General features: G+C 37.4%; 1 protein-coding gene and 1 pseudogene across 4 annotated transcripts in view; one reads left to right on the forward strand and one right to left on the reverse strand.

The window, feature by feature from the left end:
- PHKB (phosphorylase kinase regulatory subunit beta) overlaps nucleotides 1-24,813 on the forward strand; it is a 235,261-nt gene that overhangs the window by 77,528 nt on the left and 132,920 nt on the right. For all 4 annotated transcript variants that reach the window (XM_055552724.1, XM_055552725.1, XM_055552726.1 and 1 more), the window contains one exon: nucleotides 3,374-3,489. In XM_055552724.1, the coding sequence (XP_055408699.1) occupies nucleotides 3,374-3,489 (116 nt within the window). The remainder of the gene's footprint in view (nucleotides 1-3,373; nucleotides 3,490-24,813) is intronic.
- On the reverse strand, nucleotides 9,181-10,069 carry LOC129631598 (heterogeneous nuclear ribonucleoprotein A1-like; annotated as a pseudogene).

Raw genomic sequence — 24,813 nt, forward strand, 5'->3', positions numbered from 1 at the left:
CCTACCAGGCTCCTCCGTCCATGGGACTTTCCAGGCAAGGGTACTGGAGTGGGGTGCCATTGCCTTCTCCGAGTATATTTACTAGGATGACGTAAATAATCTTTTCTTTGAAATCTCTGGATGAAAGGTCTTTAGAACTGGATGTGCCTGCAGTTATAACTTGTAATAGTATAACATCATTACAAAAATAACTCATCAGTGGCTTTTCTGTCAGTGTTTACAGATGTGTAAATTATATGCCAATTTTGTTAAAATATTTCATGAAGAACCTCTATGTATAAGAAACAATGATAGATGCTAGGGTAAAATGATGAATAAGATAGACATTTCATCCAGACTTAGGGAATCAAGGAGGTTTTTTTCTTCCAGGAAATATCCTCATTGAGATTGATATTTAAATATAGTATGAATTAGCTGGGTGAAGTGCTGGAATAAAAAATATACTAGGGAGAAATAGTATTTTTAGAAATGATAAATATGAGCAACTAAAACATTAATGAACATATTAAAGAGTAGATTGGACATTGTTGAAGAAAAGATTTATGTACTGGAAAATAATTCTTGGGAAATTATCCAGAATGTCAAAAGATAGCAAATATGAAAGAAAGTTTGAGAATAATTGATAGAATGAGGTCCAAGGATGAAAAGGATAGAGAGAATTGAGGAAAGGCAGTATTTGAAGAAATTTTGACTGATAACGTGAATTGAGGAAAACATGAATTGGTGTGGATAGTAGATAAAAGTAAATTTTCTTTTGCCTGCTCCTTCCCTCATCCTCAGAAAACCCCCAGAGAATTATAGAGTAAATGGTGGAAGAAACCTTGGTCCATAAATGCCACTGTGGAACTAACTGCCCCACTATCCTGTGGTTTATAAGATTTAAAATTTTTTGGTGGCCATAAGCAACACAGTCATGCTCACATAGATGAAATGCGTAATCAATTTGAGACCATCTTAATTGCTAATTTGTTACTTTTTTTTACTGCATATACCTTAAGTTTTATGAAGTCCATTCAGAATTTTCTGTTAACACATCATTACACCAGTTCGCTATCTCCCAAATGTAATTACATTTCAGTGACATTTAGATCTGTTTTGAAACTATTTCAGATATTTGATTTATTATTTTATACATAAACTAAACACATTCAGAAAATACCACAGAAAACATGTGTTTCAGATTAGAAATCTTTCTCTACAGTTTTTTTTTCCCCAAAAGTATCCAAAAGATATATGCCTTCAAAGCAAGGTAGCACAAATTAGAAATTGGTGTGAAGACAGAGCAAAGGACTAGCAACATTAGGTACATAAACTAGAGTCAGAATTGAAATTAGTACATAAAATACCCTCACTTGGAAATGGTTGTGATCTTTATTTTCATGTTCTAGCCATTGCTTATTTCCTCTAAGTGTCCAGTCTTTACTAAAGCACAGTATTACATGTGTGTGAAGTACAAGAAATATTTATTTCTGAGTTCATAAAAGTTATGCTGGTCCATAATTCCTTATCTGAAGAAAGGTTTAAGACCAAATAAGTTTTAGATATCAATTTTTGTGTGTTTTGAAAAGGTTATAGGGTACCTTATTTATGTAATAACCCCAGGAGGGTTCATAGTCCAGCAGGTCTGGCTTTGGTTAACAGGTTTCCCCTGAGCAAAGACTGTCTTAAGAAAAACAGAATGTTTTGGTGTATTTCAGAATTGTTCCTTATCCTCTCTCCTTGCTGCAAACCAGAGGGGATTTTTCTAGGATATTTTCTATGGGAACTTGATTGAGCTCTTGGAGGTAAACCTCACAGTATTGTGGGGACCCCCCTTAAAACTGGATCCCCTGGGCGTTTTTTAACTTTCACGAGTTTTTAAGTGAGCTTCTAGCAATTCATCGATTACAGTACAGGTTTTAATACCCCAGCACTAACTCCTTAGCAGTTTCTGCTCTTGAGTCTCTGCTCTAGGAAACCATGATTACCTGTTTTTGCTTCTGGGTCTCTCCAGTCTTGGTGCTGACATCCTCCTAAGATGGGGAAGAAGCAGGTATATGGACTATATACTTGAGAAATTTGTCATCAGAGGAAGGAGGATTTAGATGGTTTCAAAGCTTTTAACCTGGGGACCTGACAAGTATAAAGTATTTCCTATAAGTTTTATAGAATCTGAATAACTCTAAAGACCAGGGAAAAACTGAAGACACCTGGTTTTAGGAAAGTACACCAAGTTTTTTATTACCTCAGGGAAATAGGTAAGGTAACAAGAAACTGGGAAAGCTGGGAAGACCCTCCCCAATATTTGAAGTAAGAAAAAGTTTACTGGAGGCGTGTAATGCTCCATTCTTTGATAGAGAAGTGATGGGATAGATGTGTGTTTTCTGAAACCTAGATGGCTCTGTTATGTTTCTGTGAGGCCCCAACACCCTCGTTGCTTTCTCCTTCACTGAAACGTGTGAGCCGTTCTAGGCTCTGAGGGCAGATACCTCTATGTTGGGATTGAGAATGAAAAGGTCATGGATTCAGCTGCCTCAGCCATTCACTTGTGAGAGGATCTAGGTTAGACTGCTTCCTAATCTACTCTTGATCAATGTATTTGTTGACTCTGGGCTTAGAGACTTAGAGACAGGGGAGAATCATTTTAAGAGGCTATGTTTTCTTTCCTCTGCTCTGATTTCTCAATCAGTTCTTTCCTACTGCTTTCTCTCTTCCTATAATTTGTCATTTTTAGTCTGCTGATGGAACCTTACCTTGGTTTTTAGTGTTATTATCGTGTCATTCTTAAAAGTACATACATGTTATTTATTAGGTGTGTAGGGTGGAGGTGGAGGAATATGTATTGCCACTTAAAAGGGATAATGAGATAAAGGGTAGGCAGGTGCACATATTCATTTTTCTCTATTGAATCAAACATGATGACTAAATTAAAAACCCTGTAATTAGGACTAGTAGCCCACATAAGATAGTGTTTTTATTAACATGAATAAACTTTTATTAAGTAAGAACTGATTATAATCTTTGCTTTCCATAGTTACTATTGAAAATATAAATTTAATCAGATGTCTGAAATCTTTACATAAAAGCTGTGACTCCCAGCTTATTGGTTGGGCCCCTCTCTAACTGTAAGCTTTGCAGTGTGTGAAAATGGGTATTTATAGCTATATAGGAAAGGCAGGAGGAAGATTAGATTCTAGGAGTAATAGACTCAAGACTCTAGGTTGATCTAACATGAGATTGACTCATTTTAGAACTGATAAATACCTTTTTATCTCAAAAGTTTTAGACTTATTTAACATCTGACATTTTAGATTCCAAGTATTATTATCTAAATATCAGTATCTAAAGGTCCTGTTATTTCACATGTCCTTGTGTTTCATTTTTTTTCTTTTAGGTCTCTTTTATTCAGAACCTTGTATTTTGTGTAGAAAGAGTTTACCGGGTGCCTGACTTCGGTGTCTGGGAAAGAGGAAGCAAATATAATAATGGCAGCACAGAGCTGCATTCGAGGTAATTTGCAGATTTCTGAGTGTTTTGTTTTCTATTTTTAATTTGAATGTGTGGAATGTGAATAAAAATCAAAGAACTAGGTTGGAACTCTGGTTTCTGAGTAGTTTTCATCTCTCTATTTTTCTACATATTAATATAATTCAAGTGAAATTCACTTAAAATTAAAGGAAGAGTCTCCTCTCAGTACCCATTAACAGATGCAGGAAAAGAGCATATCAGTGTCTTTGCCGGCTTCACAACGTGTCAGGACATGCATATCAGTATTCAGTCTAAGACTTGACCTTTCTGTTCAACCAAGTCATTTTCTTTTTCCTCTTTTAAATGACACTGTTTAAAAGGTCAAGTACATTAAAATTGCCAAACAGCATTTGTAAATGCATCGCATCTAAAATTCCTTTTTGTGTTATAGAGCTGATTTTTATCCCAACAAGACATATTCACACCCTTTATATTTTGTTTAACTAAAAAGTGTAGCTCAGTTAGTCCTATCCATTTCACACTAAAAAGTTTAATAATCTAAAGGTTATCAGCTGTAGGTCAGTTTAGATCATCGAGACTTAAATGAAGTAGAGAAACAGTTTAGGAAACACTGGTTAAGAGGAATCTGCAGCTCAATACTTTTTTGAATAGAAGGACTGCTGCTGCTGCTAAGTCGCTTCAGTCATGTCCAACTCAGTGCGACCCCATAGACGGCAGCCCACCAGGCTCCCCGGTCCCTGGGATTCTCCAGGCAAGAACACTGGAGTGGGTTGCCATTTCCTTCTCCAATGTATGAAAGTGAAAAGTGAAAGTGAAGTCGCTTAGTTGTGTCCGACTCCTAGCGACCCCATGGACTGCAGCCTACCAGGCTCCTCTGTCCATGGGATTTTCCAGAAGAGTACTGGAGTGGGGTGCCATTGCCTTCTCCGGAATAGAAGGACTAATCACACACAAAAAGGTTAAGTTGATTTAAGATATTTAGAAAACTAAAATCTGCTCCAGATTACTTGCTGTATAACGTCTCTGCCTCAGTTTTCCTCATGTATAAAATGAAGATGATAATGCATTCTACTTGATGAAGTTGTAATGATTGATATTTATAAAGCATTTGAACAATGCATAAGTAAACACTGAAATGAAAGTACACTCACACATTTAAGAATAATAACAAAGATTGAAATAAAAAGGATTTTTCATCTAACTGTGGTCAACTAACATACAACTTTCTATAAGTTTTATGATTCATATGAGGCATGTTTATACAGAGTAGAATAGTAACAATGTGTAAGGAAGACAATAAAGGAGAGAAATAATTCAGACATTAAATTCAGGCAGATACTAAATACAGCAAGAAAATATATTTCAGCTGTAAGTTCTCAGCATTTCAAATTATCAGTCAAATTCAAGACAGAAAGTTTATAAGATAGGAAAAGGTAATTTTTTTAAAATTTACCTTTTCAGTAGTTATTTATCAGGTCCCTTTCTGCTTTTTAATAACTATTTAATATATGCCAGTGTGATCCCACTGACATTTTCAGTATAAAATATTTAGAGTACGGTTTTTTTTTGTTTATAAAAGCTGTTAAACTCAGAAAGACTCTTGGGTAAAAGTTACCATTAATCTTAGAAAGTGAGGGTATTGGGAAGTCCCTTGGCAGGCTACTGTCCATGGGATCACAAAAGAGTCAGACAGGACTAACCAAACGACAACAGTGAAAAAAGAGAGACTCCAACTTGTTCTCCTGTAACTGAGGTTCCAGTCTTTAAATTGAATCATTAAGGATTTTATTTCAAGTCTTGGAAAATCATTAAGTGTTCTTTGCTACCTTTTGCATGCAAAATTAACCTTAATTGTAACAGGCCAATTTTATTCAAACGGATGGGAAATGAAGTTTGCTATTTAGCTTTGGATGGTGCATTTTATATATTTAACATTCATCTTCTAATTTTCCATGGTATAATGCTGTAAATAACTTAAATTTTTTTTTTTCACAATGCTTCTTAGCTCAGATACTCACAGGCCTGTTTCAGATCTGTCACCTCTGCTGACACAGTATCTAGTTTGAAACTGCAGGAGACCTGAACCCTATGGCTCTCATGGAATGTAGTGTTGGCAGTGGTGGTGGGAGGCCAGTATCTTTCTGTGCTTATGCCCAGGAGTTGAATGTAGAGCTGCTACCAGCAGGGATTAAGTCCCAACTCTTAGTCTATTGCTGTAAGACTTCCCAGAACTATCCAATCCTAGTTAATTATCTGATCCTAGTGCTTAGTTGGGTCTGATCCAAGGACTGCTTAATGCGATATCCTTGTTATATTCTTAAGTTATTCTCATAATTTTGAAAAGCCTGAAATGGTATATAGTAATTCTTGCTAAAAGTACTCATATGGCCCTTTGCCTTCTAACTTTCTTTGCCAATCTCTGTCTCTGTGCCGTGCAGTTCTCCTTAGCTGGACTCAGAGCACAATCTGTTGCCTTGATCACTAGGATCTTGTGCTCACTGACTTGGTAAATGTCCCTTTCCTCCTTTGCCACACACAGTGTGCATCCCTTCTAAACTGCATCTTGGTCAAAAATGATTACTGCCCCTAGGTCCCTAAAACCCATGCACATAGTGTTCTAAGCATAGAGGCTTCTCCTTCAGCATCCATGCCCAGTGGTTCTGTAGTGATTTTAAACCCTGGCACTACAGTTACAGGGTAAGTTTTATTTAGTCCAGGCAGGAAGCATTACTGCCTTTTTACACAGGAGGAAATTAAAGTTTAGAAGACTTTGTGATTTTTTTCCCCCCTCCATTCCTTAAGTGATACAAATCAAAAGGTAATTGAGCCAGAACTGGATTCCGAGTGGACGGCTTCAAAATCCAAAGTTATTTTTACTGTTCATTCAGTTCAGTCGCTCAGTCGTGTCCAACTCTTTGCGACCCCATGAATCGCAGCACGCCAGGGCTCCCTGTCCATCACCAACTCCCCGAGTTCACTCAGACTCACATCATTGAGTCAGTGATGCCATCCAGCCATCTCATCCTCTGTCGTCCCCTTCTCCTCCTGCCCCCAATCCCTCCCAGTATCAGAGTCAACTCTTTGCATGAGGTGGCCAAAGTACTGGAGTTTCAGCTTTAGCATCATTCCTTCCAAAGAAATCCCAGGGCTGATCTCCTTCAGAATGGACTGGTTGGATCTCCTTGCAGTCCAAGGGACTCTTTAAGTCTTCTCCAACACCACAGTTCAAAAGCATCAATTCTTCACCACTCAGCTTTCTTCACAGTCCAACTCTCACAGCCATACATGACCACTGGAAAAACCATAGCCTTGACTAGACGGACCTTTGTTGGCAAAGTAATGTCTCTGCTTTTGAATATGCTATCTAGGTTGGTCATAACTTTTCTTCCAAGGAGTAAGCGTCTTTTAATTTCATGGCTGCAGTCACCATCTGCAATGATTTTGGAGCCCCCAAAAATAAAGTCTGACACTGTTTCCACTGTTTCCCCATCTATTTCCCATGAAGTGATGGGACCGGATGCCATGATCTTCTTTTTCTGAATGTTGAGCTTTAAGCCAACTTTTTCACTCTCCTCTTTCACTTTCATCAAGAGGCTCTTTAGTTCCTCTTCACTTTCTGCCATAAGGGTGGTGTCATCCGCATATCTGAGGTTATTGATATTTCTCCTGGCAATCTTGATTCCAGCTTGTGCTTCTTCCAGCCCAGCGTTTCTCATGATGTACTCTGCATAGAAGTTAAATAAGCAGGGTGACAATATACAGCCTTGACGTACTCCTTTTCCTATTTGGAACCAGTCTGTTGTTCCATGTCCAGTTCTAACTGTTGCTTCCTGACCTGCATATAGGTTTCTCAAGAGGCAGGTCAGGTGGTCTGCTATTCCCATCTCTTTCAGAATTTTCCACAGTTTATGGTGATCCACACAGTCAAAGGCTTTGGCATAGTCAATAAAGCAGAAATAGATGTTTTTCTGGAACTCTCTTGCTTTTTCGATGATCCAGCAGATGTTGGCAATTTGATCTCTGGTTCCTCTGCCTTTTCTAAAACCAGCTTGAACATCTGGAAGTTCATAGTTCATGTATTGCTGAAGTCTGGCTTGGAGAATTTTGAGCCTTACTTTGCTAGTGTGTGATATGAGTGCAATTGTGCGGTAGTTTGAGCATTCTTTGGCACTGCCTTTCTTTGAGATTGGAATGAAAACTGACCTTTTCCAGTCCTGTGGCCACTGCTGAGTTTTCCAAATTTGCTGGCATATTGAGTGCAGCACTTTCACAGCATCATCTTTCAGGGTTTGAAATAGCTCCACTGGAATTCCATCAGCTCCACTAGCTTTGTTCGTAGTGATGCTTGCTTAGGCTCACTTGACTTCCCATTCCAGGATGTCTGGCTCTAGGTAATTTTTACTGTATCATGTTGTAGTTTAATGTCTTAAAAAGTTTTCCTAAAGTTTGAAAGAACAGCAAGGTGTCACCACCTTGGTGACATTTTGCTAAGTTTCAAGGATATCTTTGCTTAGCAATCAGTAAAGCTTGATTTAGCCTAATGCCTTTGTCATTCGCTTCCTAATCTGCCCTTTTCAGCCCCAGGTTTGCCTGTATCTGTTTTAGTCCAAATTCTTGAATTATTTAGCCTTTCTTAGATAAGCTTCAGAACTTTTTTCTAAAAAGTGATCTCATTACATTTAACCATTTAACCCATTTCTTGCAGCATCCTCGTCCTCTTTAAGATTTGGTAAAAGAATCCATTGCTCCAAGCTCAGTGTAACTGAATGTTTCCTGAGCAACCATTCCCTGCTCTCCTGATTTTTCTGTTGATCTGACTTTTCCTTGAACAACATACTTCTTTTAGTTTCTCCTAGGGTGTCTAGCACTAAATTCTCCTTTTTTCTTCTGTTTTTTCTGTAAGTCTTATAATAAATTTACTTACATTTCAGAATCTTATATTAATATTATTTGATTTAATTTCCTTTTCCTTCATGTATTAGTTACCTATTTATTATAACACAAATTCTTTTTTTGAAGATATTAAATTTTGTATTGATTATACCTGATAATGGGTGATACACAAGCTTCATTCCCATCTATAACTTTATTTGGTACCATAATTCAATGTAGATATATTGCATAGGATGTGCCAACAGTCATTAATAACCAAAAAACTCCATGACTTTGCATGGGTGACTCTTTTAAAGGTGAACTCCAGGTCACAACACAGTAACTGTCAGTTCAACTACAACAAGGTTCTGAAGACAAAAGCTTCTCTACCAAAGCAGGTTGTAAATAAATTTGAGTGCAACCCGGCATCACCCTGAAAGAATTCTGACTTTACACTGTTGGGATACTTTACCAAAATGGCTTCAGAGTAGATTAACTTTTCACAGCACATTTTTAAAAAACGTATTTATTCAGCATCATGATTAGACTATTACATTTAGCAATCAACAGCAAAAAAAAAAAAAAAAAAACTACATTAAAACCCTTTATTGGAATACTTTACACTTTCCATAAAACAGAAACTAAAATAACCTGTTACACAATAAATCACAAATACAGTCCTCAAGGTTTTTGCTCATATACATGAGTGTTGTCTAAAACATGTCTTCTATGTAGCAGCTAGGCCCTGCCACCACTGTGCTTGGCTGAGTTCACAAATCTGTTGTAACCTATCACTTCTCTGGCTCTCCTTTCCTGTTAAGCTCTGTGTCCTGGCAGTAATTAAAACCTTCTCCCACTGTCATAGGTACTGCTGCTACTGGAACCGCCATAGCCACCTTGGTTTCCTGGTTTGGCAAAGTATTGGCCTCCACCACCATAGGAGCCAGAACTTCTGCCTCCAAAGTTTCCTCCTTTCATGAATCCAAAATTTGAAGATAGATTGTTGTAATTGCCAAAATCATTGTAGCTTCCCCCACCTCCAAAATTGCTTCTATCATTACCAAACCTGTTATAGCCACCCTGCGGCCACCAATATCCACCACCACCATGGCTGCCGTCAAAGTTTCCAGACCACTTTGGCCTCTTTGGTTGGATGAAGCACTAGCATCTCTTGCTTAGGCAAGCCTTGATAGAGCTTTTCTCACTTCACAGTTGTGGCCATTAACAATGTGGTATTTCTGAATGACAGTATTGTCTATGGAATCATGGTCATCAAAGGTTACAAAAGCAAAGCCTCTCTTTCGGCCACTGCCTCGGTCAGTCATGATTTCAGTCACTTCAGTTTTCCTCTACTATTGTGAATAATTTCTCAGATGATGTTCTTCAGTGTCTTTAATGCCACCAACAAAAATATTTTTCACAGTTAAGTGGACACCAGCTCTTTGAGAATCTTCTCTTGAGATGATCTCTTAGGTTCCACAACTCTTCCATCCACCTTGTGTGGCCTTACATTCATGGCTGTGTCCACCTCCCCTACAGAGGCATGTGTGACAAACCTGCAGCCTCTGGAGCACTTGGTGTTTGGATTCCTTATTACCACACAGTCTGTGAGTGTTCCCCATTGCTCAGAATGGCTCCTCAGACTCTCATCATTTGTTTCAAAGCTCAGTCCTCTGATGAAGAGCTTCCACAGCTGTTCAGGCTCTTTGGGAGACTTTGACTTAGACATGGTGGCAGTGGAGGGGGAAGACATCAACGATGCTTACTCAGTGGTATCCACAGGCAAAAAGTATAACACTAATTCTTAATCCCCAGAGTTACATATCCAGGTGGTCTTTTTAGCTGTTCCACGTTAAATTCATGATTTTAATTTAAAAATTTCCTTTCCTCATTTAAGTAAGGCTGTTTTTACTCCTTGGGGCTACTTTAAACACTTTAAGCCAAAACTGTTTTGGAGAAGAAAATGAGCTGCGCTTAGTCACTGAGTCATGTCTGACTCTTTGCAACCCTATGGACTGTAGCCCTCCAGGCTCCTCTGTCCATGGGGATTCTCCAGGCAAGAATACTGGAGTTGGTCCCTATGCCCTCCTCCAGGGGATCTTCCCAAGCCAGGGATCAAACCCAGGTCTCCCTCATTGCAGGCCAATTCTTTACTGTCTGAGCCACCAAGGAAGCCCATGTATACTGGAGTGGGTAGCTTGTCCCTTCTCCAGGGGATCTTCCTGACCCAGGAATCAAACTGGGGTCTCCTGCATTACAGGTGGAGAAGAGATGAGTCCTCTATAAAATATGAATTGAATCTCAAACCTAACTTTAAATTTTTTGGCTATTGGAAAGCAAAAAGGAAAGTTGTAATAACATAGTAATGTAGATATATAATCAACCCTGAATATTCATTGGAAGGACTGATGCTGAAGCTGAAGCTCCAGTTCTTTGGCCACCTGATGCGAATAGCCGACTTGTTGGAAAAGACCCTGATGCTGGGAAAGATTGAGGGCAGGAGGAGAAGGGAATGACAGAGTATGAGATGGTTGGATGGCATCACTGACTCAGTGGACATGATTTGAGCAAACTCTGGGAAATACTGAAGAACAGGGAAAACCTGGTGTACTGTATAGTCCATGAGGTTGCACAGTCAGACATGACTTAGCAGCTGAACCACGATTTAGCAGCTGAACAACAATGCCCAAATGGAAAGATTATTATACGTATGAAAGTGAAAGTTGCTGAGTCGTGTCTGACTCCTAGCAACCCCATGGACTATACAGTCCATGGAATTCTCCAAGTCAGAATACTGGAGTGGATAACCATTCCTTTCTCCAGGGGATCTTCCCAACCCAGGGATCAAACCCAGGTCTCTCACCTTCCAGGCAGATTCTTTACCAGCTGAGCCACAAGGGAAGCCCAGGAATACTGTAGTGGGTAGCCTATCTTTCCCAACCCAGAAATCGAACTGGAGTCTCCTGCAGTCCAAGTGGATTCTTTACCAACTGAGCTATCAGGGAAGCCCATAATAGATATATATCCAGAAGGAAAGATTATTGGGGTTTTGTAGGGGGAAATACAATTTTATATTCTATTCTCTAGGCTTTTCCAATAAAGAAGGCTATCACTAAAATATCTGATAAGTAACCATCATAGCACCACTTTACTCAGTTTAAGATACTTTTGGTGACCATTTTATTTCATACAGTACTTGTTATTTAAAGTAACTACTTACTCTTCTTAAGTCATTTCTGATGTTCTAGTCATTGAGCTATAATACAGGCAGTTATCCACCCATTCTGCTTCATTTTATGTATTTTTCCTGTACTGAACAATTCATGAACATCCATTAAAACCATAGTACTGTAAAGTCTTTTTTTTTCAGGAAGTATGATTGGGCACCTCAGGGAGTTAAAGCATAATGTTAATGAATATGAGATTGTGAATTTAATTTCCATGCTTGCCAGTTAATCTTTTGGATTCCATGGTGGGTTTTAAATCACCTAGTCCAAACCCATTATCTTTTCTAGAGAAGCTTTCATTTATGCAATAAATCACTTTATTAAAAACTATCTTCCAGGTAAACACTTTATTTTAGTTCCTATAAGTAAATGTAAGGTAATACTTTTAAAGAACCAAATTGGTGAATGCTCTGTTGGTAATAGTCACATAAATAGCTTGCTGTTGCCAAAGATTTAAATAACCAGTCAATAATAAATTAAGATATTTGTGAATTTCAATTAAGTCCGATTATTCAACCAATTGCATTGTAAAGAAAATTGAAATGGTAAGAACTTGACCTTTACTATAATCCAGATACAATGTTTCTTTCTTTTGTAGTGCTTTATTTAGAGGACAGTTTCCAAATTCATCCCTTGGCTGTCTTTCTGCACCATTTTAAAACTTAGAACCTTGTGCACTGGGGACTAACGGAGAACTCCCGGGGCATTGACAACACATCCTTAAGCAATAAAATAAATTGGCAGCGAATGTTTTTGCGTGCATTGTCAGAGTATATGATTCCTATGGCTCTTCTAACCCTTAGGTTCTAAGATTTTAGAATTCTTATGCAGGTACTGTTTGGTTTCCATTTGGACTATTCAAGGCTAGGTATGATTGTGCTGGGTGCATGTACGGTTAGAAACCTGCCTTAGGTTCTTTTCTTGCTACCTACTGTTTCAAGTAACGCATCCCAAACTTAGAAGCATAAAACAGCAAGACAACAATCTTTTACTATTTTTAACTCTCATGGTTCAGGGGGTTGACTAGGCTAACTACGCTGGTTCATACTTAGGGTCTCATGTTCATGCCATCAGTTGTGGCTGGGGCTAGAGTCAACTTTGAAGATTTCCTCACTTGGGTATCAGAGTGTTGACTGGGACTTCAGCAGGAAGACCTATATGAAGTTTTTCCATACAGATTCTGCACATTGTGGTAGCTAGGTTCCAAGGTTCAGTGTCCCAAAACCCACAGGCCAGGTGGAAGCTGTATCTTTTTATGACTTAGCCTTGGAAATCATGCAGCATAACTTTCACTACATCCTATCTGTTAGAGTCAATAAGATAAGTGAGGGGAATTAGACTCCACCTTTTGATAGAAGGCAAAGATTTGGCAGACATATTTTAAACTAGCATATACTCTTCATTTGGACTTTGTTCCTCCAGGTTGTAGGCCTTGTCATTTCTCTAAAGTGACTTTGGCTATGAAAAGAGACCATGCCCCTTCTCTAAAGTATACTAGCGAGTACCATGTGGATTGTTTTGAAATTTGTTCAACCTGTGGAAGTGTGAGGTACTTCTTCACTGAAAGTGAAATGCTGGACTGCAGATTTGAGTCAGCAGTGTGTGCGTGCTAAGTTGCTTCAGTCTTGTTCGACTCTTTGTGACTCTTTGGGCTATAGCCCTCCAGGCTTCTCTGTCCATGGGTTTCTTTAGGCAAAAAATGCTGGAATGGGTTGCCATGCTCTCCTCCCAGGGATATTCCAGACCCAGGGATAAAACCCACATCTCTTACATCTCCTCCATTGGCAGGTGAGTTCTTCATCACTAGGGTCACCTGGGAAGCAATGCCAGATTATTCGCTTAGTTGTTCTTGAGAACCAGGGTAAAATGGTCTGCATATATTGTAGTAGGGAACAGAGTTTTCACCAAAGAGAAAATAAGGATGCATTTGAAAGTTACTTACATTCAATCTCTCAGAACTTAAGTTTCCTCACTTTAAAAGTAGAGGGGATTAACAAAAGAAATGCAAGACTTGTACATCAAAAACAATAAAATCTTGTTGAAAAAAATTAAAGAACACATACAAGAATGCAAAGATATCCTGTGTTCAGTGTGTGCTCAGTCACATCTGACTCTCTGCCACCCCATGGACTATATAGCACCAGGCTCCTCTGTCCATGGAATTTCCCAGGCAAGAATATTGAAATGGGTTGCCATTTCCTACTCCAGGGGTGTTCAGTGTAATCCATCTCAAAAATCTTTTTCTTTTTTTTTAGAATTTGGCAAACTAATCCTAAAATTTGCATGGAGATGCAGGGGACTCAGAATAGCTAAAACAATGCTTGATAAAGAACAAAGTTGGAGGATCCACACTTTGCACCTTCAAAATTTACTACAGTAATGAGCTTCCTATAGTTACAGTAATCTGCTACAATAATTAAATAGTGTGGTACAAGTATAACAAGAGATACAGATATTAGTGCAGTAGAATTGATGATCTAGAAAGAAACCCATACATGTATGGTCAGTTGATTTTGACAAAGTTGCAAGGATAATTGATAGAGAAGAATATAGTCTTTTTAGCAAATGATGCTGGGACAACTGGATACAAAAGAATGAATTTGGGTCCCTACTTTGTGCAGTATATAATACAAAAATTAACTGGAAAAGGATCAATGACCTATAGTAAGAACTAAAACTATAAAACTCTTAGAAGAAAACATAGTTGTAAATGACTATGACCTTATCTGGGATGAATGTCCAGTAGTTCAGTTGGTGGGTAGTTACATGTTTAGATTTTAAAGAAACTGCAAGACTAGTTTTGAGAGTCTCATATTGCTTTACATTCCTACTAGCAATGTATGATGTCATTCTCTGAATCTTTGCCAGCATTTGGTGTTATCACTATTTTTTACTTTATTTACTCTGTTTGTAGTGGTAGCTTCAATTTGGTTCAGTCGCTCAGTCGTGTCTGACTCTTTGTGACCCCATGAATCACAGCACGCCAGGCCTCCCTGTCCATCACCAACTCCCGGAGTTCACTCAGACTCACGTCCATCGAGTCAGTGATGCCATCCAGCCATCTCACCCTCTGTCGTCCCCTTCTCCTCCTGCCCCCAATCCCTCCCAGCATCAGGGTCTTTTTCAGTGAGTCAAGTCTTCGCATGAGATGGCCAAAGTACTGGAGTTTCAGAGTAATGCTAGCTTCAATTAAATGAACTCTGAAGTGATTTTTCCCCCCTCTATTTTCTGGAAGAGATTGTGTAGAATTGGTGTTAATTTTTCTTTAAATGTTTGCTAGATTTCTTCAATGAAATCATATAGGTATGGAGAGGGTTTTTCTTGACCATTTGAAAATTATGGATTCAACTTCTTAACAGTAATGGGGCTATTCAAATTATTTCATATTGAGTGAGTAGTGATAGTTTGTGCTTTTCCAGGAATTGATTCATTCCTTTTAATCTATGTATGTTGAATTGTTCAGAGTATTTGCTCATTATCCTTTTGATACCTACAATGTCTGTAGTGTTATCTCCTGTTTTTTGCCTAATATTGGTCATTTGTGTCTTATATCTTTGTCAGGCTTCTGTCAATATTCTTTAGCCCTTTAAAGATCAGTTGTTTGTTTCACTGATTTTTTTCTGGTTTGTTTTTTTTTTGGTGGGTGTGGGTGTATTGATTGTCATTGTTTTCTGTTATCTGTGTTATTTCCTTCTGTTTGCTTCAGGTTTATTTTGCTCTTTTTCTAGCTTCAATTACATTGGGATTAGATAATTGATTTGAGGCTTTTCTCTTTGCTAATATATACATTTAGTTCTGTAAATTTCCTTTAGTACTACTTTAGTTATACTACACAAATTTTGATGTTATATTTTCATTTTCATTCTAGTCATTGTATTTTTTATGTCACTTGAGATTCTTCTTTCATTCATGTGGATTATGTAGACAGGTATATATTGTTTTCTTTACAAGTGTTGGCAGATGTACCTGTTGTTGTTCTATTATTGATTCTAGTTTGATGCCATTGTGATTAAAGAGTACAATAGGATTTCAGTGCTTTTATAGTCTTGAGATTTTGTTTATGGCCAAGATAGGATCTCTTGATGTTGATGTGAGCACTTGAAAAAAAAAAAATGTATACTCCTGTTATATAGACTTGTATTCATTGATTTGTCCTGCTAAAAAAAAGTACCATAGACTGGGTAGCTTAAACAACAGGAATTTATATATTCTGGAGTCTAAAGTGTCCAAGATCAAGTTGCCAGACATCTCTGTTCTCTGGTGAGGACTTTTTTCTGATTTACAGATCGTCACCTTCTTGCCATGTCCTTTCATGACAGAGAGGGAGACAAAGCAAGCTCTGTGGTCTCTCTTCTTAAAGAAATACTAATCCTGGACTTCCCTGGGGGTCCAGGGATTAAGACTCCATGCTTTCACTGCAGAGGGCATGGTTCCATCCTTAGTCAGGGAACTAAGATCCCACATGCTGTGTGACTCAGGCATACTAATTCCATCATTCATAGGGGCTCCACATTCATGACCTAGTTCATGACCTAATCTAAGTCTAATTACCTTCCAAAGCCCCATCTCCAAATACTATCTCTTTGGGTTGGGACTTGAAAATATGCTTTCATTTGAGATCGATAGTTACATGATACTTCTTTTTTAAATCCTTTTACTTTCAACCTGTCTATATTATTATATTCAAAAAGAGTTTCTTGTATACAGTTGGGTCATGTTTTTAGATCAACTCTGCCAATCTTTAATTGCCATGTTTAGACTTTTACGTTGAATGTAATTATTGATATGTTTTGGTTTACATTTGCCATTTTATTTTTGTATTTATTCTCTTTTTTTTTTTTTTTCATTTCTCTGTTTTCTTTTTCCTACCTTCCTGTTCTAAAACATTTTTTAGAATTCCATTTTGATTATCTATACTGGTTTTGAATGATCTTTTTTATGGCTTTTCAGTGGTTGCTCTAGGTATTATTATATACACATATGTACTCAGTGTATTAATGTCATCATTTTATCAGGTAGAGGGATTATAGAAACTTTACCTTCATATGTGTTTTGTTAGCCTCCCCCATTTATAATCTAATTATATTAAATATTTCCTCCATATACATTTAGAACCACAGTGTTATAACTTTTGCTGTAACTATCAAACATAATTTATAAAACTCATGTTGATGTATGGCAAAACCAATATAATATTGTAAAGTAATTAGCCTCTAATTAAAATAAATTTAAATTAAAAAAAATAAAGTAAAAATAAATAAATAAATAAATAAAACTCAACAGGAGAAAAGCCTATTGTATTTGCCATTTGTTTACCATTTTCTAACTATCTAGCATTTCCTTTCTGTTTTGAGAACATACTTCCATATTTTTAGGGTAAATCTGCTTATGACAGACCTCTTACTTTTCCTTCATCTGGGAATGCCTTGCTTAAATAAATAAATATACAGAATATATTTACTGGTATAAGATTCTGGGTTGACAGTTCTTTTAATGCTTAAAATCTCTTATGTCACATTCTTTTAGCTTTGTGGTTTTTTGGGTTTTGTTTTTTTATAAGCAGTTCACTGTTATTTAATTGCTTTTCCCCTGTAGACATGTTTTCTTTGGATACTGTAAAGATTTTTCTTTTTCTTTAGTTTTCAGAAGTTATGATGTGTCCTGAAAGGGTATTTTTATTTTATTTTGTTTGAGTTTCACTTAGCTTTTTGTCACTTGCTAACTGGGAAATTTTCTGCCATTGTTTCAGATGCTTTTTTTTTTTAAAGCTCTGTCCTTTTTTTTCCCTCTTGTTCAGGAAGTCCAGTGACATGAATGATAAACCTTTGTTAAACTTCCACAGGTCTCTGAGATTCTCTTTATTTGTTTTGTTAAGTCTATTTTCTCTCTTTTGTTCAGACTAGATAATTTCTATTGTTTTATCTTTCAGGTTAGCTATTCTTTCTTCTGTCTCCTTCATCCTGTTCTCTGAGCTTTTTGTTTTGATTATTGTATTTTTCAGTTCTAAAGACTTTGTTGAGATTTCCTATTTCATAGCTGAGCCTTTTTCATTTGTTTCACTCATACTCATAATTGTTCACTGAAGCCTTTTCATCACAGCTGCTTTAAAGTCTTTGTTAATTTTCACATCTCTCTTGTCTCAGTATAAGTATGTATTGATACAGATAGATAGATTTTATTCATTTTGAATAGTTCAGGTTCTAGATATGATGAGTGATTTTTTTTAATTAGTCCCATCACTTCATGGCAAATAGATGGGGAAATAGTGGAAACAGTGGCTGACTTTATTTTTTGGGGCTCCAAAATCACTGCAGACGGTGAGTGCAGCCATGAAATTAAAAGACGCTTACTGCTTGGAAGGAAAGTTATGACCAACCTAGACAGCATATTAAAAAGCAGAGACATTACTTTGTCAACAAAGGATTATCTAGTCAAGGCTATGGTTTTTCCAGTGGTCATGTATGGATGTGAGAGTTGGACCATGAAGAGAGCTGAGCACTGAAGAATTGATGCTTTTGAAGTGTGGTGTTGGAGAAGACTCTTGAGAGTCCCTTGGACTGCAAGGAGATTCAACCAGTCCATCCTAAAAGAGATCAGTCCTGGATGTTCACTGGAAGGACTGATGTTGCAGCTGAAACTTTGGCCACCTCATGCGAAGAACTGACTTATTGGAAAAGACCCTGATGCTGGGAAAGACTGAGGGCAGGAGGAGAAGGGGACAACAGAGGATGAGATGGTTAGATGGCATCACTGACTCAATGGGCATGAGTCTGGGTAAACTCCGGGAGTTGGTGAAGGACAGGGAGGCCTGGTGTGCTGTGGTTCATGGGGTCACAAAGAATCGGACACGACTGAGTGACTGAACTGAACTGATGAATGTTTAAGATATTATAAGACTGTGGGTTTTATTTTTATTTTAGTTGTGTTTTTTTGACACTACTCTGGCAGGGGAAGAGGGTAAACACATCACCACATTACTGCCAGTTTTTTGTGTGTTGTTGACACCCAAGATAGAGATTCTACATTACTACTGGATCTGGGTTATCAGGTCTAGCTCCCTAGTAGGCTTCAATTAATACCTCCCTGTCTGGGAGGTAGAAGTATTATTACCTCAGTACTAATTTCCAGATGACCTCCACTTACATGACAAGGAAAAAGGTGTGGCCTCTTTATAGTTGGGCATTCATGTGAGTTTTAATTGTCCACTGGATTTCCTCTGGTGCCATCCCCAGAGGAAGGGGCAATTCACCTGTTTACTGGTGGGTAGAAATGAGAGTCTAGGCTCTCCATGTGATATCCACTGACACTGAGATGTGAGAATGGAGACTTTTTACCATCCTTTGGGAATGCAAGTCTTGATTTCGTCCTTGGGTTTTTCTGACACCACCACAATTGAGATGGTTGGATGTTGGGTGCAGTTCCTCATTATAGTCTCAGGAACATAGAAATCTAAATTCCCCACTCAGTGTATACTGGAGTGGGTGGGGATAGAGTCACAGTTTTTTTGACTGGTTATGGTCTAAAAGTTTTCCATTTTGCTAGGTTGCTCTTTTCCTGGTCCATTGGCTTTTGCTGGGTGTTTTTCTGTATGTATCTACCTGTATTTCCTAGTTGTTGGTTTATTCAGCTCTAAGTCTGGTATATATATGAGGCAAAAAAAAAATGCAAAAGGGAAACTCAGAAGACTCCTTATACTGCTGTTCCTGGAATCCTGAGGTTCCTAGGCAGGCTGCCTTCTCACTATCTTTTTGAGCCTTTTTATATTTGTTTATGTTATGTCTGGTAGTAGTAGTAGCAGTTGTTCAGTCGTATGTGACTGTTTGCAATCCCATGGATTGTAGCCCACCAGATTCCTTTGTCCATGGGATTCTCCAGGCAAGAATACTGGAGTGGGTTGCCATTCCCTTCTCCAGAGAATCTTCCTGACCCAGGGATCGAACCTGAGTCTCCTGCATTGCAGGCAGATTCTTTATTGTCTGAGCTACAGGCAAGTCTCTTATTTTATGTCTGGGGTTCTTAATTGTACTTAGAGGAATAGGGAAAATTATGTCTACTCCACCTTCCCTTTCATATATTTTATTTATTTTTTTCAGTTCTTTGTTCCTTTTTATTGTCAAATAGTATCCCATTATACAGATAAACCACACTTTGGTTTATTTTCTGTTGATGAGCATTTGGTTTTTGACAGTTTGGGCTATTAAAATAAAGCTGTTGTGAACATTTCAATACAGCTCTTTTTGTTAATATATATTTTTATTTTTCTTGGAAAAATACATGAGAGTAGAATTCCTGAGTTTTATAATAAGTGTTTTAACATTTTAAGAAACTGCCAAACTGTTTTTTGAAAGGAATTTACCATTTTTCATTCCTACCATTTCATTCCTACCATTCATACCTGCCATCAAATGGCAGAAACTGCAGTTGCTCCACATCTTTATCTATACCTGGTATTGTTAGTATTTTTTAAATTATTCTTATGAGTATGTGGTAATTTTAATTTGTATTTTTCTGTTGACTAATTTTATTAAACATCTTTTCATGTACCATTTACTTTCATATATCTGCATTTTGAAGTGTCTGTTAAAATCTTTTTCTCATTTTTAAATTGGGTTGTTTGTATTCTTCCTGAGTTGTAACAATTCTTTATATATTTTAGATTCTTTTGTGAGATATGGGTTTTTTATTTTTTTACAAATTTTTTTTACAGAATTCAACTTGCCTTTTAATTTCACTAATGGCATGTTTATTATGGCATGTAATAAATGGCATGCCATTTATTAATGGCATGTTTTGAAGATCAGATATTAATTCTGATGAAGTCTAATTTCTCAAAATTTTTATGATTAGTTATTGTGTCTTAGAAATTTTTTCCACTTCAGGATTGTGAAGAGTTTTTTCTTAGGTTTTGTTCTAAAAGATTTATAGTTTTAGCTTTTACATTTAAGTCTATGATCTATTTCAGATTACTTTTGTGTAGTATGAAGCAATGATTGAGATTTTTTTCCCCATATAGATACTTTACTATTCCAGCACCATTAAAGGCTATTCTTTCCGCATTGACTTACCTAGCTGTTTGATCATGTATATGGGTCTGTTTCTAGACTGTCTTATTGATTTACATGTCTGCCCTGATCTGTACTATATTGCACTGGTAATTGTTGCTTTATGCTAAGTCATGAAATCAAGTTGTCCTTCAACATGTTTTTTTAAGGAATAACTTGCTTTTTTTAAGTCCAAGAAAAACTATCTGCCCTACACAGTTTCTTTGTATCTTTTCAGAAATGTCTTCTTTTACCAGCATTATCGTAGAGCTCTTTTACCTCTGAAGTGGTCCTTCAGATTTGCTCTCCTTTAAAGAAAACCTTTCTACTGTTCCAGGACATTTTCACATTTATTTTAGAATTAGCTAGTCAGTTTTTAACAAAAAATGCCTGTTGATACTTGATTGTGATTGCATTGAATCAATAGATCATTTTGAAGATAACTGATACTTTAATGATCTTCAGTTTTCCAATTCATGAATGTGGGATGTCTCTTTGTTTAGGTCTTTTTAATTTTTTCAGAAATGTTTTTCAGTGTTCAGGTCTTGCACATATTTTCTTAAATTTATGCTAAAATATTTTGAGTTATTTCATGTTATAGTGATACTTATTTTTAACATTAAAATTCCAAGTGTCTATGGCTAGTATGTAGAAATAAAATTAATTTTGATAGTGAATTTGTCTCTTGGGACTTTGTTGTTGCTTAGTCTCCAAGTCATGTCCGACTCTTCATGACCCCAGGGACTGCAGCATGCCAGACTTCCTGTCCCTCATCATCTCCTGGAGTTTACCTAAGTTCATGTCCATTGAATTGGTGATGCCATCCAACCATCTCATCCTCTGTTGCTGTTTTCTCTTTCTGCCTTCAACCTTTCCCAGCTTCAGGGTCTTTCCAATGAACTGACCATTTGCATCAGATGACCAAAGTACTGGAGCTTCAGTATCAGTCCTTCTAATGAGTATTCATTGTTGATTTCATTTAAGACTAAGTGGTGTGATCTCCTTGCTGTCCAGGGGACTTTCAAGAGTCTTCTCCAGCACCACACTTCAATTCTTTGGCACTCAGACTTCTTTCTGGTCCAGCTCTCATATCTGTACATGACTACCGGAAAGACCATAGCCTTGACTATATGGACATTTTTGCTTCTAACACAGTCTAGTTTTGTCATAGCTTTCTTGCCAAAAAGTAATTATCTTGTAATTTCATGGCTGCAGTCACCATACACAGTGATTTTAGAGCCCAAGAAGAGGAAATCTGTCACTTCTTCTACCTTTCTCCCTTCTATTTGCCATGAAGTGATGAGACTGGAGGCCATGAACTTAGTTTTTTTAATACTGAGTTTTAAGCTGGCTTTTTCACTGTCCTCCTTCACTCTCATCGAGAGTTTCTTTAGTTCCTCTTTGCTTTCTGCCATTAGAGTGGTATCATCGACATAGTATATTTTTGTTGATTCTTAAGGACTGTGGAAAGTTCTTCAAGAGAGGGAATACCAGACCACCTGACCTGCCTCCTGAGAAATCTGTATGCACATCAAGAAGCAACAGTTAGAACTGGACATGGAACAACAGACTGGTTCCAAATCAGGAAAGGAGTATGTCAAGGCTATGTATTGTCACCTGGCTTATTTAACTTATATGCAAAGTATATCATGAGAAACGCTGGGCTGAAAGAAGCACAAGCTGGAATCAAGATTGCTGGGAGAAATATCACTAACCTCAGATATGCAGATGACACCACCCTTATGGCAGAAAGCGAAGAAAAACTAAAAGAGCCTCTTGATGAAAGTGAAAAAGTTGGCTTAAAACTCAACATTCAAAAAACTAAGATCATGGCATCTAGTCCCATCACTTCATGGGAAATAGATGGGGAAACAATGAAACAGTGAAAGACTTTATTTTGGGGGCTCCCAAATCACTGTAGATTTTGACTGCAGCCATGAAATTAAAAGATGCTTGCTCCTTGGAAGAAAAGTTATGACCAAACTAGACAGCATATTACAAAGCAGAGTCTTTACATTGCCAACAAAAGTTTGTCTAGTCAAAGCTATGGTTTTTCTAGTAGTCATGTATGGATATGAGAGTTGGACTATAAAGAAAGCTGCTGCTGCTGCTGCTGCTAAGTCATGTCAGTCGTGTCCAACTCTGTGACCCCATAGACGGCAGCCCATCAGGCTCCGCCGTCCCTGGGATTCTCCAGGCAAGAATGCTGGAGTGGGTTGCCATTTCCTTCTCCAATGCATGAAAGTGAAAAGTGAAAGTGAAGTTGCTCAGTCATGTCTGATTCTTCACGACCCCATGGACTGTAGCCTACCAGGCTCCTCCGTCCATGGGATTTTCCAGGCAAGAGTACTGGAGTGGGTTGCCATTGAGCACCAGAGAATTGATGCTTTTGAACTGTGGTGTTGGAGAAGACTCTTGAGAGTCCCTTGGACTGCCAGGAGATCCAACCAGTCCATCCTAAAGGAAATCAGTCCTGAATATTCATTGGAAGGACTGATGTTGAAGTTGAAACTCCAATACTTTGGCCATCTGATGCAGAGAACTGACTCATTTGGGAAGACCCTGATGTTGGGAAAGTTTGAAGGTGGGAGGAGAAGGGGACGACAGAGGATGAAATGGTTGGATGGCATCACAGACTCAGTGGACATGAGTTTGAGTAAGCTCCATGAGTTGGTGATGGACAGGGAAGCCTGGTGTGCTACAGTCCATGGGGTTGCCAAGAGTCAGACACAACTCAGTGACTGAACTGAACTGAAGGATTTTCTATATCTGTGATTATATCACCCGTGGATAAAATCCTGTAGTCTGAGTCACTTACCTTTGTACTTTTAACTTATGTAATAAAAAAAAAATCTTTTCTTTCTCTTAGCTCATCTTTGAGTTTCTGGATTTCACTTTATTGCTATAAACTGCATTGTTTTATCAATTCCAAGATGTTTTAATACTTAAAATAGGCCCCTGAGAGTTAATGTGTCAAAATTTTCTTAGGTGTGTCAATTAGGTAGGACATTGAAATACAATTTTTTTATTTTCCTCAATGTACCTTCCACCTGATCACTATCTCCATACATTAATTATCCTTTATAAAAATTGAAGTATAGTTTGTGTACAATATTATGTGTTAGGTATGCAACACAGTGATTCACAATTTTTAAAGGCTCTGTTTCATTTAAAGTTATAAAACATTGGCTATATTCCTTCCCATTCATGTATTTTAAAATGTTTCCCAAATAGTTACTATTCTGTAGTAAAATTAATGCTTACTTGAGAACATTTCATGTAAACAGCCCATAGAAAATGTAGATCGTGATAACACGAATAGCTCAGGATAGTGGTTCTCAGATTTAAAGTGCATTCAAGCACCTGGAGGGCTTGTTACATCCCATTCCCAGAAAGCAGTGAGAATTGGCAAGCTTCCAGGTAATGCTACTGCTCTGGGAACCACACTTTAATAATCACTGCTTTAGAGAAATGATGACAGATCATTAATTTTAAATGATTAATGGAATATGCAGTTGCTTTGAGAAGAAGACAAAAAATTGCAATAAGTAAACTAGATATTAGATCTAAAATATTTAAAGGTTGATATTTATAAGATGACAGTTTCATATTTTTAATGAAATTTGGGTCTTCCCATTTTTCAGCACTATTAGATATCTAAGAGGCCAAAGAAGTATACATTTTATTACAAACAGAAGAATATAGCAAAAAATCAGAGGTATGATGATCCTTTGATCTGTGAGCATAAAATAATGCCATTTCATTGGACCTTAATCAAAGAGCATTTGAATGGGTATATTAAACCATACTCTGTGGCTAGTGTGTGATATGCAAAATCTTTTCTAGGGCTCAGAATTGACATGACAAAAGCTCTATTCATTGATCTGAATGATGATGCCCAGCCTGATATTACCATGCAAATATCATCATACTACACTTTCTTCTAAACATAATCATTTTTTTCCCTTGAGTTACTGAATATAAGTGATACTGGAATTAAGACTACTCCCATCAATAGTATGACCATTTGTGTAGATCATGGTGAACTTAGAAATATTTTTCCTTGGAGATCACTAACTATAAGGAAGAAAAATTAACATAATGAAATGTCAGACTGAAGTGTATTAGACATTATTCTTGGGAAGTTGTTACAAGTGTTAATAAAAATACCTGCTTGTGAATATTCATCATATAACAGTTATTCT

This window comes from Bubalus kerabau, chromosome 17, assembly GCF_029407905.1.
Source record: "Bubalus kerabau isolate K-KA32 ecotype Philippines breed swamp buffalo chromosome 17, PCC_UOA_SB_1v2, whole genome shotgun sequence".
Taxonomy (NCBI): Eukaryota; Metazoa; Chordata; class Mammalia; order Artiodactyla; family Bovidae; genus Bubalus; species Bubalus kerabau.